The 15,622-nt window shown below is 46.6% G+C and overlaps 1 protein-coding gene across 4 annotated transcripts in view; it reads right to left on the bottom strand.

Annotated features, from left to right (window-relative positions):
• Positions 1 to 15,622, bottom strand: part of PDE4A (phosphodiesterase 4A) — a 367,213-nt gene that overhangs the window by 80,756 nt on the left and 270,835 nt on the right. Inside the window, exon 1 of one of the 4 annotated variants that reach the window (XM_081894066.1) lies at positions 6,510 to 6,809. The exons of the other annotated variants lie outside the window; for them this stretch is intronic. Within the exon in view, the coding sequence (XP_081750192.1) occupies positions 6,510 to 6,646 (137 nt within the window). The 5' untranslated portion in view covers positions 6,647 to 6,809. Of the gene's footprint in view, positions 1 to 6,509; positions 6,810 to 15,622 lie in introns of those variants that run through there. 4 annotated transcript variants of the gene reach the window in all.

Below are 15,622 nucleotides of genomic sequence, written 5' to 3'. Positions count from 1 at the left end.
GCTGGAGTCCACCTCCTATCAGCCCCAATGCAAAAGTAAAAGTCTCTAACCTTGTTGCTTATGGAGACAGAAGGAAATGACATCCTATAGGTAGAATTCTCAACTGCTCAGTGAGTTGCCTCCCACTTTCCAGTGTTCTGTCTGCTCAATTTAATAACTTAAGGATGGAGATTGTAGCTGTTTCAACATAGCCGAGGCTGGTTTGAAAGATGAATTGCTGCTCATGGCAAGAATACTTATCAGTGTGGTGTAGTGGTTAAGAGTGGTAGACTCGTAATCTGGTGAACCAGGTTCGCGTCTCTGCTCCTCCACATGCAGCTGCTGGGTGACCTTGGGCCAGTCACACTTCTCTGAAGTCTCTCAGCCCCACTCACCTCACAGAGTGTTTGTTGTGGGGGAGGAAGGGAAAGGAGAATGTTAGCCGCTTTGAGACTCCTGAAGGGGAGTGATAAAGCGGGATATCAAATCCAAACTCTTCTACTTCTTCTTATCTGACTTTTGACGCAGTAAACAGGCTTACTACTTGATCAGAGACAACAGTGGGACCAAAGAGGCTGGTGCATGTTGACTACAAGAGGTGATGCCTCTCTCACACTACAGTGGTACCTCGGGTTACATACGCTTCAGGTTACAGACTCTGCTAACCCAGAAATAGTACCTTGGGTTAAGAACTTTGCTTCAGGATGAGAACAGAAATCATGCTCCAGCGGCAGCAAAAGGCCCCATTAGCTAAAGTGGTGCTTCAGGTTAAGAACAGTTTCAGGTTAAGAACGGACCTCCGGAACAAATTAAGTACTTAACCCAAGGTACCACTGTACTTGCAACTCCCTTAAAAGTTACTGCTTATCCTTATGCTAACTCTAATTGTTCTTAGGTTTTGCACTGACTTACGATGTCTGTCCACACCGCACCACTTGCAATGTACCCTGAGGCCCGTCCATCACCAGATTTCTAGCTACAGGCCTGCCTGTTAATGGGATACCACAGGCAACTGAGCAGCCACAGCTGAGTGCGTCATAAGTACTCTTGGGCGCAATCCAAGTGGGATCTTGGCTCCATCTCAGCTGGCTTGGATGTCGAGACCCACACTCTCGCCTACACCAGAGGTCAGGCAGGAGTCAGTGGGGGCAGCAACCCAAAAGCCTTTCCCCACATCTGCAGCAAGGCATCAAACAAGCCTTTCACACACGCTCCAACCTAACAGTAATCCTAGGCAAGGTCTCTCTCAATCTGCTCGGAGCAGAACATGGAGAAACGAACGCCAGCAGAGATAGCTTGGCTCTCAAGAGCATGATCCTGACCCAGCCGCTGGAGAAACTGAGAAGCCCTGAGGATTGGGATGCAGCAGTACCAAACCAGGTCGCTTCCCCAGAGCTTAAATATAGCCACTCTTCTCCGGTTTCCCATTTGACATTTCTGTCCTGGCAAGAGTGAGCATGCAATGTAGTAATGACAGCTCCCCTCCACACTGGTTATGTGGCTGCCAAGAAAAGCTGCCAGTTAAGGAAAGGGACAAGAGACTCCAGCAACTTGATCCAGATTCAGAGGCATATTTCAGAAAGTTTCTTCAGAGGAGACCCAATTCCATTAGAGTTCCCTATGCAGCGCAGTCTTGGGGAGACTCCAGTCCCACGCAGGACCGCAATAGGACTTGTTACCTACAGAATCTGAATCTGAGAACTCTGGCTTTATAGAATTTATTTTACCATCACATGGGGGGGGGGAATTATACACTTTGCAATGCAAAAAGAAACCCAGGCCTTTTGGGGGCACACGTTTAACAGCATGGAGGTTACAGGCAATCCTTTGCTGGAAAGAAAGTCAGTCTTGGTTACAATGGGAGCACCCAGAATATCTCTCAAGACGAAGTTCTAGCGATTAGTCAGCCTCTACACAAATTGTGTCAGTGACCAACACAATACTGTTCTTTCCAAAAGACAACAGGCATGGTCTCCCAGGAAGTTATTGTGCATTAAATGCATCAGTGGGCTTATTGATGCATTCCATGTGCTCTGGCTCAGCTCACATTCACTTCAATGGGCCTTGGACATGCAAACTTGCCAGCAGATTGTGCTCAAGAGCAAGATTTAATATCCCTCAGACTTTTATGTGATGCACACCTATTGCAGCACCTTTTAAAGGATCTATGGCAGGTATGTTCAAAGCCTGGCCCGGGGGCCTAATTCAGAACGCTGGTCAATTTAATCTGGCCCCTGTGGCGTTTGATTTCAACAACTTCAATCCTAGAAAAAACTCAACAACTTTGGTCGGCCCTCATGCATGTTCACTTCATATCAAATCTGGCCCTCTTTGAAAAAAAGTTTGGACACCCCTGACCTATGGTATTACTTTTCTCTTGCTGCCTTAAAAAATTCGTCATGATCAAGCCCTGCGCTCCCTATCTCTACCTGAAAAGGAGAAACTGACCGCCACCAGATACTTGGAAGGTACACCTGCTTGCTGAGAATCTCCTTGTTACATTTTTCACAAAAAATGTGAATCTATTTAAAGACAATTATGAAAAATGCTGGACAGAAGTTAAAAAAGATCTAGACATATGGTCTAGGCTGAAACTTTCCTTGTTAGGCCGAATTGCTGTTATCAAGATGAATGTATTGCCAAGAATGTTGTTTTTATTTCAGACGTTGCAGATTCTAGACAAAATGGACTGTTTCAAGAAGTGGCAGAAAGACATATCTAAATTTGTCTGGCAGGGCAAAAAGCCCAGAATAAAATTTAAGATTTTAACTGATGCAAAAGATAGAGGGGGCTTCGCCCTGCCAGACTTAAGACTTTATTATGAATCAGCAGCCTTTTGCTGGTTGAAGCAATGGCTACTTCTTGAAGACACAGACATTCTTGATCTGGAAGGATATGACAATAGTTTTGGTTGGCATGCATATCTGTGGTATGACAAGGTAAAGGTTTATAAAAGTTTTAAAAACCATATTGTCAGGAAAGCATTGTACAATGTTTGGAATAGATATAAGGATTTATTGGAAAGTAAAACCCCTAGGTGGTTGTCACCAATGGAAGCGAAAGCAGTGAAAAAAATTAATATGGACTCTAATTGGCCTAAGTATTGTGAAATTTTAGAATATGATGGCGAAAAACTGATGTTACAAAGTTTTGAGAAGCTAAAGCATAAAGTTCGAGATTGGTTACACTACCGTCAGATAAATGAGATGTTTAAGCAGGACAGGAAACTTGGTTTTCAGAAGGAGAGGTCAAAGTTAGAAACAGAATTGCTAGAATCCAATACTAAAAACTTATCTAAAATGTATAATTTGCTGCTGAAATGGAATACACAGGATGAAACAGTGAAATCAGCTATGATTAAATGGGCACAGGACATTGGTCATGACATTATGTTTGACGACTGGGAACAGTTATGGACCACCGGTGTTAAATTTACGGCATGTAATGCCCCGAAAGAGAATATAATGAAAATGATCTATAGGTGGTACATGACCCCAGTCAAACTTGCAAAGATTTACCATCTGCCCAATAATAAATGTTGGAAATGTAATGAGGCTGAAGGTACCTTCTACCATCTTTGGTGGACCTGCCCAAAGATTAAGGCCTACTGGGAAATGATCTATAATGAAATTAAGAAAGTCCTTAAGTGGACATTTGTAAAGAAACCGGAGGCTTTTCTCTTGGGCATGGTCGGCCAATTGGTATCAAAGAAGGATAAGACATTCTTCATGTATGCAACCACGGCAGCAAGAATCCTGTTGGCAAAGTATTGGAAGATGAAAGAATTACCTACTCTGGAAGAATGGCAATCGAAGGTGATGGAATATATGGGACTGGCAGAGATGACCGGCAGAATCCGTGACCAGAGGAAAGAGACAGTGGAAGAGGATTGGAGGAAATTTAAAACATATCTAAAAAATTACTGTAAAATTGTGGACTGATAAGATGTTAAGGGGTAGGAAATAAGGAACTACAGCTGTAAATTTTAAACTTTAAGGAAATTTAAAAGGGGTTTAACTAAAGACTGATTGATGAGTTGCTCGAAAAATGGTAAAACAAGGATGTGGCGAAGGGAAGGCATGGGGAAGTCGATTTTTGTTGTTTGTTTTTGATGTTTGTGTTTGTTTTGTATTGTTATTAATACGTGTAAAAACTAATAAAAATATTTTTTTTAAAAAAAGAGAATCTCCTTGTTACTGCTGCATGAAACAAAGTGAGTTCTTTAACCCGCAATATACTGATTAGCCTGTCAGATGCCGCAGAACACTTTCCATTGGAACATATTTCTAATATACAAATTGAAAGTGCACCAAATAATAATAAAATTAAGAAGAAGAAGAAGAAGAGGAGGAGGAAGAAGATTGGGACTTGGTGAGGTTGGGGGTTTGATTCCCCAAGCTTCTCCCATGACTCTAATAGCAGTCTGTGTTGTTGTGGTGGTAGCAGCAGCAGCAGCAGCAGCACAGCAGCAATAATGAAGCCTACAGAGACTCCATCATCAGATACCATGCTAGGCAGGCACTGAGAGGGCCCAAAGCAGTCTAATAGGAGCCTCTAATAGTCAGCAAGCCAGGACAGCCATTCATAGAGGCAAACTAGGCATCCACTTCGGGTATCAAAACGTCAAAGGTGTCCCCCTCCCAGGATATAATTATCTTGCTGAAAGAGCCACTAACTGCACTCCTGAAAGAAACAAGACAGAAGAAGCTAGCAGGTTCTCCTGTAGGGCGACTCTCCCTGCATTCCAGGGGCACCCCTGAGAATCTTTGGCTATCTATTGGCCCATGAAGACAGTTGCAAAGAGGAAGAAGAGGAAGAATAAAAGAAGCGAGCCTCAGTTAAGCATAAAGATAAGAAAATAGTATCCTAGTGAGCCGTATGAGGAAAGCCCCCGGAATTTCCCTTTTGCAGATGGGGAACTGAGGCTAGGAGATGACGACTTGACTAAGGCCACCCAGGGTGCCCAAGGTTGTGGTGGGGTTTGAATCCTGCTCTTTCATCCGCTGGACCACAATTGGAACCTGCTGCTGCCGCCACTGCCTTCCTGGCCGTTTAACTTTCAGCCTGTTCCGCAGAGCTGCAGACGCAGCTACAATAATTCTGATCCCTTCCTTTGCCCTCACATGACCCCTGAAACAAGGGCTGTTTTATCATGATGTTCTGTATCATGCAGCCACCCGATGCAAAAGTTGCACCAGACACTTAATGCCAGCGGTGACGCACTATCTGGAGTCCCAAACTAACTTTTACGCAAGGCAGCAGCGCTGTCTGAAAAGGAGACCCGAAGGAAAAACAAGGCTCTTTGTACACACATTCCCAAAAGCCTCAAAGAGAGACAGGGAGGGGTCGTGCAGCGTCTGGGTGGCTGGAGAGGGGAGGGTGTAAGCCGGGCTGCTGCCCACTGGCCTGTGGCAGATGTGACTTGAATCTGCCTTATGTCAGCCACTGCCAGACAGACCTTCGCCTTTGCACTTGGCCTGGAGATTTCCTGCCTAGCATGCGTGCAGGAAAAGGGTGGCACCTCTCAGAGAAAGATCAAAACCAGAAGCAGACACAAGCGCAGACAGATGTGTCCGTCCCCAAATCCCTTCCTTCTGATGGGCACATGGAAACTGACTGAAGCTCTTGCAGGGAGACACTTGGTACAGATCCCAAAAGGGCTTCAATTCCAAAGCATGCGGGTAGCAGCAAGATCTGCATGGGATGGGAGCTCCAAAACAGAGGGCACTACAACGCATGCAACCCCTCTGACCATGGGCATAGCCAGGATTTTTGTTGGGGGGGGCAGGACTTTCATGGGGGGGGGCAGAACCGATGTGATTGGTCAGTTAGTTAAGCTATTGTTTTAGTTGATGTGGGGGCAGCTGCCCATGCCTCTGACCTGGCCAAAAAAGATACTCCTTTTATTTCATACACTTTGCTCCACACTTCATCACACTGCGTTTCCAGCACGGCTATCCACATCACTGGAAATAATGCGCCACAAACAATACCGTCAACCCACAGATAAGGCACCCAGGGCAAGGAGTGCAACTCCTGAATCACACGAACAATGCAAGAGCGTCATCCGGAGAGGCGATATTGTCCAGAGCGTCAGAGAAGCTGACAGGTACCCTCGGGCCAACGCTGCAGAGCCTGCGGGGTTGCGACTGCCCTTGGGTGCCAGCCCCAAAGATGCGCCTCCGCCGTCCACAGCAACGCCACAGAGGAGGCGAGCCACACCCCTCCAGGAAACTTTCCTTTTTGCTACAGAGGTGCCAAGAAACAGCACGCGATCCCACGCGTGTGCTCAGGGGAGGTTGCCACTCCACGCTAAGCGCTCCCAACTCTTGGACACTTCTAGGATCTCCACCTCGCCCCGAGAGAGGGTCAGGAAATGTCCCCTGTCCCCGACTAGAGGATCCCGGGCTTGCCATCCCTCGGGAGCCGGAGCAAGTCTCTGGAGCGCGCGCCACTCGCGGGGAAAACTTTAGTCGCCCCCTCCCCGCGATCGGGGCCAAGCCCCCGCCGAGCCCAAGCAAGGCACCCACCTCACCGACTTGGGCAGCAGCCGGTGCCGCTTAATGTCCTCTTCGCTGAAGGAGAAATGCATGTCCGCCTCGGCGGCGCGCAGGCGACCCGGCGGCAGCGCGAGGAAGCGAGGCGCCGCGAAGGCCGGGGCCGGCATGAAAGATCCGGGGTGGGGGGAAGCGCGCACCGAGGAGGAAAAGCGCCCTCGAAGTCGCTCCCGAGTGGCCCGGAGTGTGCCGGGGCGGCCCGCGGCGCTCCGGATCTTCCCGCGAATCCGCACAAAGCGGAGCGGCTCCGGAGGGGCGGGGCGGGGCGGAGCTGGCGACTGCAAACCCCGGCGCCGGATTCTCCAAGGGCGGCGCGGGGCGGAGAGCGAGCCGGCGCCCGCGCCACGCGCAACCAGGGCAGCCCCGCGGACGCCACTCTCCTCGCCGGCGCCAGGCTCTGCGCGGATCCTGGGAGGGGAAGGGCCCTCGCCCCGGGGCTCCGCCTGCAAAAGCCCCCGGATTCAGTCTCCGGAATGTCCAGGTAGACCCCGTCCCCGCCCGCCCCCCGAGCACCCGTGGCCAACCGGGGTGGGGACCCCGCGAGCAGGCCCTCCGCACCAGAAGCCCCCGGTGGCTTCCAGCAACGGGTATTCGGAAGCATCGCTGCCTCCAGCTGCGGACGACGAGGAACTGCTCCGGGCTGAACCCCGCGGGAGCCACGGCCGGACAGGACGCACGCAGTACGCATGGCAGTGGTCAGCTGGAGGGAGCCACTGGCTGACCTGTTGCAAGGCAGCCTTCCTCCTCCGTTCTTTCCTTCGGGCTCCTAGGTGGTCACCTCGCCAAGCACATCCAACTGCTAAGGTCAGGATTCAGATTGTCCTGACCTCCACCCCAGAATTTTCTTCTCAGTACTGAACTGAGCTCTGGGGCATGTGAAGGAAAGTAAGTGTTACTGAGCATGTCCAGAGTGCTCCTTCCTTTGCAAAGTCACAAACAGCTTTCCATAATCCTACTTCCTGAGCTGGAATCAAAAAGCTTTCACACAGTGTTGTCTCTTATCATCCTCTTGCTGCAAGACACAAATCACCTTTGGTACCCCTACAACCTACTAGATCAAGGATCATCTAGTCGAACCCCCTGCAATGCAGGAATATGCGGCTGCCCCATGCAGGGATCAAACCTGCAACCTTAGCATTATCAGCACCACTCTCTAGCCAACTGAACTATTCAGGCATGTTGCACCCAGCCCAAGGACCTCCCCTACCAGGCCTTCTACAAGCCAGGGTTGGGAGCTGCTGACCCATCAGTTTGGCTTCCCTACGTTTGCTGCAGTTAAGAATAAAAATAAAAATCCCGGAGCACACTGGATTGGTCCACTGGAATACCTACTGTCAACCAACTACCCTACCTGGGCACTCCTACAAGGCTCATCCAGTTTTCCTTTTGTGCCGTGTTTCTAGGCACAGGGTCCAGGCTTTAAAGCCCTGTCTACGAGCAGTTTTGTTATTTGTTTTGGTCCCAGCGTTTCCCCTGGGAAAGCCCGCATTTTACCAGTGAATTTGTGCAAACAGCAGTTGGGTTTTCCATGCATTGCCGTTTGCTCCAATTCAATGGTAAAATGTGGGTTTTCCCAAGGGAAAAGGACCAGGTCAGATTTTTAAAAAAAGCTCAGACAGGGAGCTTTAAAGTGCAGACTTGTGCCTGAAAAGCACGATGTGAAAAGAAGTCTGGATGAGCCCACAGTTCAAACACTCAAACATTTTACTGATGGTGAGCATTCATACTATTGTTCTCCATTAAATGTCATCAGCTGTCATACTTGTGTATGCTTGTGAAACATGGACCGCTTATAAACGCCATCTCAACTCCTCAAAAGATCAACGGTTTTTCCAAAAAAATTTACAAATCACTTGGGAAGACAAGGAAACTAATGCCACTGTAGTGGAAGAAGCAAAGACCACCAGTGTGGACGCAATGATTCTTCAACATCAACTTCATTGTACTGGTCATGTACGGATGCCTGATTATCGTCTTCTAAAGCAACTACTCTATTCTGAACTTAAAAATGGAAATCATAATGCTGGTGGTCAACAAAAGACGTTCAAAGACTCTCAAGGCAAATCTAAAAAAAAAAAAAGTAATATAAACACTGACAACTGGGAAACACTGGCCTGCGAGCGCTCCAATTGGATAACAGCCTATACCAAAGGTGTCATGGGCTTTGAAGACGCTCAAACACAGGATGAAAGGGAGAAGAACACTTGGCAAAGGGAGGAAGGCACGCTTGGCAAATCCACACCGTGATCAACTCCCACCTGGAAACCTATGTTCCCACTGTGTAAGGACATGTGGATCCAGAATTGGCCTCCACAGTCACAGACTCACTGTTAAAACTGTGTTCATGGAAGACAATCTTACTCGGCTATGAGTGATTGCTAAAGAAGAAGACACCCTAAGGGAGTATTTCAAAGAATGGCAAAGATTTGGATTTTACCTTGGATTTTACCCTACAATGTCTGTGGGCACAGTGGGGATTAAGCATGTAGTAAATGTTCTTGTCTCACTGAGAGCAAGGTGTATCTAGTCCCACAATCTGTTTGCAGCAGTAGCCAGGCCTCTGTGCTCTGGCAAGGAGTGAGTGTTTGAAGGCACTGGCCAACCCCTCTTGTTCGTCCCCAGCATCTGGCATTCAAAGGTATACTGCCTCCAAATAACCTATGTTCTGTGGGCAACTCACAGAAAATTATCATTTTTTTCAAAATATATATATATTAAAATACAGTTATCAGAACAGTAGAAAATGTTCTACCCCCATCTTGCAATGGAAGAAATAAACCAGTTAGTCAAAATAAAACAAAAATAATAGATTGAGATGCTCCGACTCTTAAAATGTGAGCTGCTTATGTTCCATTTCCTATGTTCGGAACAATGTTGTCATGCAGCTTCTTAGCCAGCAAGCTAAAATGACCTTTCAAATAAGCATATGGCCATTACCCATACATATAAAAACCAACAAAAAAACAACCCCAGGGGTCATGGCATATCTGTGACTATTCCCTCTGATTTCTACACTTAATTCTTTCTTCCACTTCAGAAAGGCATGAAAGATAAACAAGCAAATAAGGGGAGAATATGAAGAAAGTGGTTGTGGGAATGAAAAAAAGAGAAAGGGAAAGAATTAACTTGGTGCCCAAATCCAGATTCTCCAGTTTGGGTTTTTGTGGATGCTCCACCCATTTATTTACTAAAGGTAGAGAAGGCTAAGGGCTTTCCCATGTGAGGCAGTTAAAAATAGGAATGTCCCTTGCATGCCTACTGTACATAGAACTACATTAGGAAACATACACCACACTCTTAGCACACACATGAGTATAAAAGCAAAAAACTTCTTCATATATTGCTGGAACATAGATGTTATGACCCCAAGAGAGTTCACTAAGGATAGCTCTTGATTTTTTGAGGAAATCAAAGAGAAAAAGCAAAAAACCTGCTGGGGGAGCATCTCTGAATACCAGACGCTAGAAGCAAACAATAGTGAGTGACAGCCTTTATATCCTGCTTCCCAGAGGCATCAGGGGGACTGACCGCCTGTGGGATGCAGCACTTGCCATGCAACCTGTCTGATCCACGTGGAAAGCCAATCTCATGTCACGGCACTGCTATGTTTCAGTTGCTACCATGAGTGTCTCTCCTAGAGAGCAGGCAGCCTGAGAGCCTGGCCTTCCCGCTCTGCTGTTTGGCTTCTGGTGGTGGTGCCGACGCACGCAAGACGGCTTCTGTCAGAGAGAGGCAAGGAGGCAGGCTGGCAGGCTGGTTCTCTCGTTGTGGTTTGTGTTCACTCCCTAGCTTTCCTGGGCTGAATTGGCACCTGCGAGTTATGCTTCTCCACCAGCAGGAAGTGCCTTAGGCTTGGTTTGGCAGTTCTCGGAAATCGCTGACAAGAGCGTGCGATTGATTAGCCTCCTGTGGCTTAAGTTTGTACGTTATGCACAAGGAGTCTTGAAGCCATGTCTTCCAACCCACTCCTGCTCTGCGCTTTTGGGCTGCAGTAACTGAGAGAAGGCACTCTGCGTATGCTGAGAGGCACTCCTCTGTTCTGGTTTTCCTAGGCCTGCCATACGCCCAGATTTTCCTGGGATTTCAAAGGCGGAATTGATGTGGGGTTGGTTTTTTTGGTGTTTTGTAAAAATAAAGCTCAACTTTGGGGTTTGTCTAAAAAAAATATATCTCAACAACTTTCGGGGTGTCCTGGCTTTTACTTTTTGAAATCCGGCAACTCTAGGTTTTTCACGGCCCATCCCTGAAACTTGGCATAAAAGGAAATAAAATTTGAGGTCTAAGGTAGTTTGTCCAACTTATCTTGAGAAGCAGGAGATCTGAGGGTGGGGGCAGGGGAAAAAACCATCCCAGAATGTGTTCACAGTGGACATATAATGAGCACCTGTGGGTTTCAAAGTTTATTGATTGGATCTCAAAATCGAGTAATAAGGGTGGTTGGGTTATTTCCTGGTTCTGAGAACAAAAGTGAAAAAGGAGGGAGCTTGGAGCCTCCCTCCTGTGCCAATTTCCTGCCTTTGCCACTGAGTCACTCTGTGAGCCTTGGAGAGTCACTTCCTTTCATTGTGCATCATAGTTTTTGCTTTAAAAGCAAACAGAACCCATCCCCTCGGTCTCCTTATCCCGCCCCCACCCAGGCTTCCTGTGCTGTTATAAATTATTCTCCACATCCCACAGCCCGTAGCCCCGGAGACAGAGGAAAAAAAGGAGGCGTAGAGGGAAAACACCAAGTTCCTTTCCCAAAACACTTCAAATCCCTCTGTTTACCAGGGTCTTTAACAAGACAGATAAGCGAGGACTGTAATTTCTCTAGAATTGCTCAACCAACTGCTCAGAAGGAGAAGGAATCCTTTTCCTGGATCAGCATTGGAAGTGATGTGGTGTTGATGTGGTGTTTGGCATTGGATGAACTAGGTTTAAAGACACACTACAACTATCTGTGGGAAATGCTGGCATCATAATAAGCTATATCAGACAAACGACTCGCTTCGGGTTTTGACGTTTTCATCACAGTCTATGGCTACTTAAATGTGCTTGTGGGAGGAGGGTTATTGGTTCGTTTTATCATGTACTTTGTGTCCTCATTTTGTATTTTTCTGTTGTGAATAACTCTGGGCTCTTCAGATGAAGGGCGATATACAAGTTTTAAGAACAACAACAACAACACCCAGGGCAAAATGGGGCTAGGTCACAGCATATCATATGGTAAAGGTAAAGGGACCCCTGACCATTAGGTCCACTCGTGAACGACTCTGGGGTTGCGGCGCTCATCTCGCTTTATTTGCCAAGGGAGCTGGCGTACAGCTTCCGGGTCATGTGGTCAGCATGACTAAGCCGCTTTTGGCGGACCAGAGCAGCGCATGGAAACGCCATTTACCTTCCCGCCGGAGCGGTACCTATTTATCTACTTGCACTTTGACGTGCTTTCGAACTGCTAGGTTGGCAGGAGCAGGGACCGAGCAACAGGAGCTCACCCCGTTGTGGGGATTCGAACCACCGACCTTCTGATCAGCAAGTCCTAGGCTCTGTGGTTTAACCCACAGCGCCACCCACGTCCCTTATCATATACTGTGTCTCATATACTGTGCTGTAAAAGCAGTGTATACTCTTGCGCATTTCCAGAGTGTCTCTCAGCAGGCTTCTAAAAAGAAGCTTTTTCATCTCAGGGACAGTGTAATACTGTATACAGTCTGCAAGATTATGACAGAAATGTAGAGGGGTGTGTAAATCTCCTCTAGAGGGTTGAGGAAACCCCCACAACATGTTTGAGGGGAGGGGGCGCCGAAAGTCCCATTGTGCATGCAGACCTCGTACCTAGCACACCTTGTCTAGTGCTTCCTTTAATTCTACCCTGTGTTTTCAGAGGTACACTGGGGGGGGGGGGGAATTAGGATAAAACTTTTTAAAAAGGTAATATGTGAATCCACCCTCTGACATTCAGATTACTGGGAAAGTCTCTGTCTCTGGGCCTCAAATGGTCTGGTATAAGGATAAATTGTGAGAAAGCACTTTAGCAATCCATGTTGAGCCCCTGGGGATATGGCAGGAAAGAAATCCAGCAACAAGGTCAAAGGGCGGGTCATTACGTTTCTTAAAAATAAATTACTGAAGAACGAAACGAAAGTCCCAAGGGTGCTTCAGAAAGATTTTACACAGAAAATCATGCAAATTTCAACGGATTTCCAGTTATGCTGGATTATCCTCAAGGATAGGAATATACACAAATTATTGGATAGTTCTGGAGAGGAGCAGTTGAGCTGAGTGCTGTTCATATTTTGCCTGCACACACATAAACAATTCTGTCGTGTTATAGAAAAAATTTCACAGCTGGAAATAAGGACACTCCTGTATTCTTGGAATAGCACAAGCAAATCCTTTCCTTCCTCCTGCCCCAAAGGCTCCTTATTACACCTAATGGGTACTGCATCTATTTATTTACTGCATATAAGAAATGCCCCATGAAATGAATTCTCTAGGCCTTATGCAAAGATGAAAAAGAATGAAAACGGAACAAAACCATATTACAGTAAAACCTCACATTGAGCTTAAGTGGCAATAAAGCACAAAACCCAAAGCAAAGTCAATGTAATAAAATACAACACAGAACTAAAATAGCCATGCATATGCTAAATGAAAACCATCAACCATATGCAGAGACTGAAAACCAGAACTCAAAACGCCCAGGAGATCAGGAAAGTCTTAACTTGATGCTGAAAAGACAACAAAATGCCAATTCCAGGTGAGTTTCACTAGGTAGAATATTCCATAGCCAGGAGACCCTCCACCGAAAATGTTTGGGAAAAGCAGTGGGAAGCAGGCATAGTTCAAAGCCACACATGGCCCAGTAACACCAAACCCACCAATATAGCAGCACCTAGCGGGAAACGTGCTGGCAATGTTTTCAAACGTTGCTCTACAGCCATCAGAAATGTGCTCTGTGTTCAAGATAAAAGCTGAGCTTCCAAGAAAGCCATTTTTTCAGCCAGACACGGCACAGGTCCCTGAGTAATCCTGGCCCACCCTTGCATTTACACACTAGCCTGGTAGCTGTAAAACAAGTAAGCATACTGGTGGAAAAGGCAGGACAGAGTGCTTCACCCCTCACCTGTACACAGCATAATAATAATAATAATAATAATAATAATAATAATAATAATAATAATAATTTTATTTATACCCCGCCCTTCTGGGTTCAGAAAACCAGGCTGAGGGTGGCTAATAACAAATTTAAAACACTTAATTGATGCAACAAAAAACAGCATAAAATACAGCATAAAATAAAACGCGAATAACAATAAATCCAGAATTCAAAAATCAGTTTAGGGCTGTGTTAGTGTAAGTGGGCTGTATTAAACACAGAAATGCAGTGGGCTGCTACGAAGAGGTACATAACTCTCCCTCCCTCCTCTGCCAGCCCCCAGCAGGCTAGGAAGCATTTCTGCAGGCCAGAGTAACTTTTGTGGGCCTCTTTAATAATAATAATAATAATTTATACCCCGCCCACCTGGCTTGGTTGCCCTGGGTTGTGGCTGCTGCTACTCTGTACAATGCTGCCTTAAGCAGAGCTGAAGCTGGGTCACTATTTGTGCAGGGCAGAACCTGAATTGAACTTGCAGAGCCAATGAGTGCCACAGCTTCCAATGGAGGCCCCTACATTTGCAAAGCATTTCCTTTAGCCTCTTAACTGTCCGAATCCAGCTGCGCAGTTGTGGGAAGGGGCATAAAATCCTTTCCCACAGACAGAAAGTTCACCCCAGTTGACTGGAACATGGGTGGGCTGCTGAGGGGGTGTGTGAGAGAGTGAGTGAAGTCGCACCCTTCTTACTCTGACGACTGTTTGTGCTTTTACTCTGAGCCTGGTCAGCATTCCCTCCAGGATGCCCAGGCCATAAATGTCAACTTTTCCCTTTTCTTGCGAGGAATCCTATTCGGAATAAGGGAATTTCCCTTTTAAAAAGGGAAACGTTGACAGCTATGGCCCAGGTCTCTGGGCTAAATCTAGAGAACACACACACACACTCCTTGCCTCTCCCTGCTGCCCTTTCCCCCAAAACACGCAAGAGGGAGAGGCTCCCTGGCTTGGCGGGGAAACTTTGGGATGGATCTGGAAGCAGGTGGTTTCCATGCTTGGCCCTCTTTTCAAACCATCGTCATGGGCTGGAGGACAGGACAGAAAGAAAACTCTCACTGTTACCACCTCAGTTTATCAGGTGGTTTGAGATGGAAACAGTCACAGACACAAATCTAAGCCTCTCACATCATGAAACCTCAAATTCATCATATATGTAATCTTCGCTCTTTATTTCTTGCTCCAAAAGCGCCCCCCTTACTTTTTTTAGCATGATGAGAGGAGTAGGCTGAGAACTGTATTGCTGAATCTTTTCATTACTGTAATTCATTTTAGTATCTTTAGTTTATGGCTTTAATTCAGTTTTTAATCTGGTGTTTTAGATGTTCTTAGAAGCCCTAGGCTCTGTATCAGGGTGCAAGAAAATAATCGCCCATCAGGGATGACAGTCTAAGTCAAATGTCTCCTTAACAGCTATCATTCAGGAAGCTAATTTAAGCATCCACAGCCCAAATCTACAAGTTAAAAAGAAAAACATCAAGCAGCTGCAAGCTACATGCTTGTGGGATCTGCTTTGGGTTTCATTTTTACTGGAACCCCAAGACCCACCAAGTGGAGCCAGATCTGAAATGGTGGCTGAGAGGTGGAGACAAACACCTGCCACACACCATGAGTCACACAGCGGAACAAACTGCATGTATAAATACTAGTCAACCTGCCAGTTACAGCTGATTCGGGATCCTTACAGAATTAATATTTTTTTGCGGGCCTTTTTCCTGTTGCCATTATCCAGCGAGTGGCAGTCACAATCCCTCGATGACCTGTTTCAAATCACCCAGTAATCTAATAGTAGGTTCCAATCTACCTTTTGCCCAACTCCGCAATATGGGACTTCACATGTAGTTCAACAAATTATATTGCAATGCCCTCTTGTGGACAGCTCTTGCTAATGTGCATTATTATTCCAGGACTGAAAAGCCATGTTAAACTGTGTTCCTGAGAATCCTGGAGAAGTTGG

This window comes from Podarcis melisellensis, assembly GCF_964234715.1.
Source record: "Podarcis melisellensis genome assembly, chromosome: 17".
Classification (NCBI taxonomy): domain Eukaryota; kingdom Metazoa; phylum Chordata; class Lepidosauria; order Squamata; family Lacertidae; genus Podarcis; species Podarcis melisellensis.
This window is presented reverse-complemented; position numbering and strand designations above follow the sequence as displayed.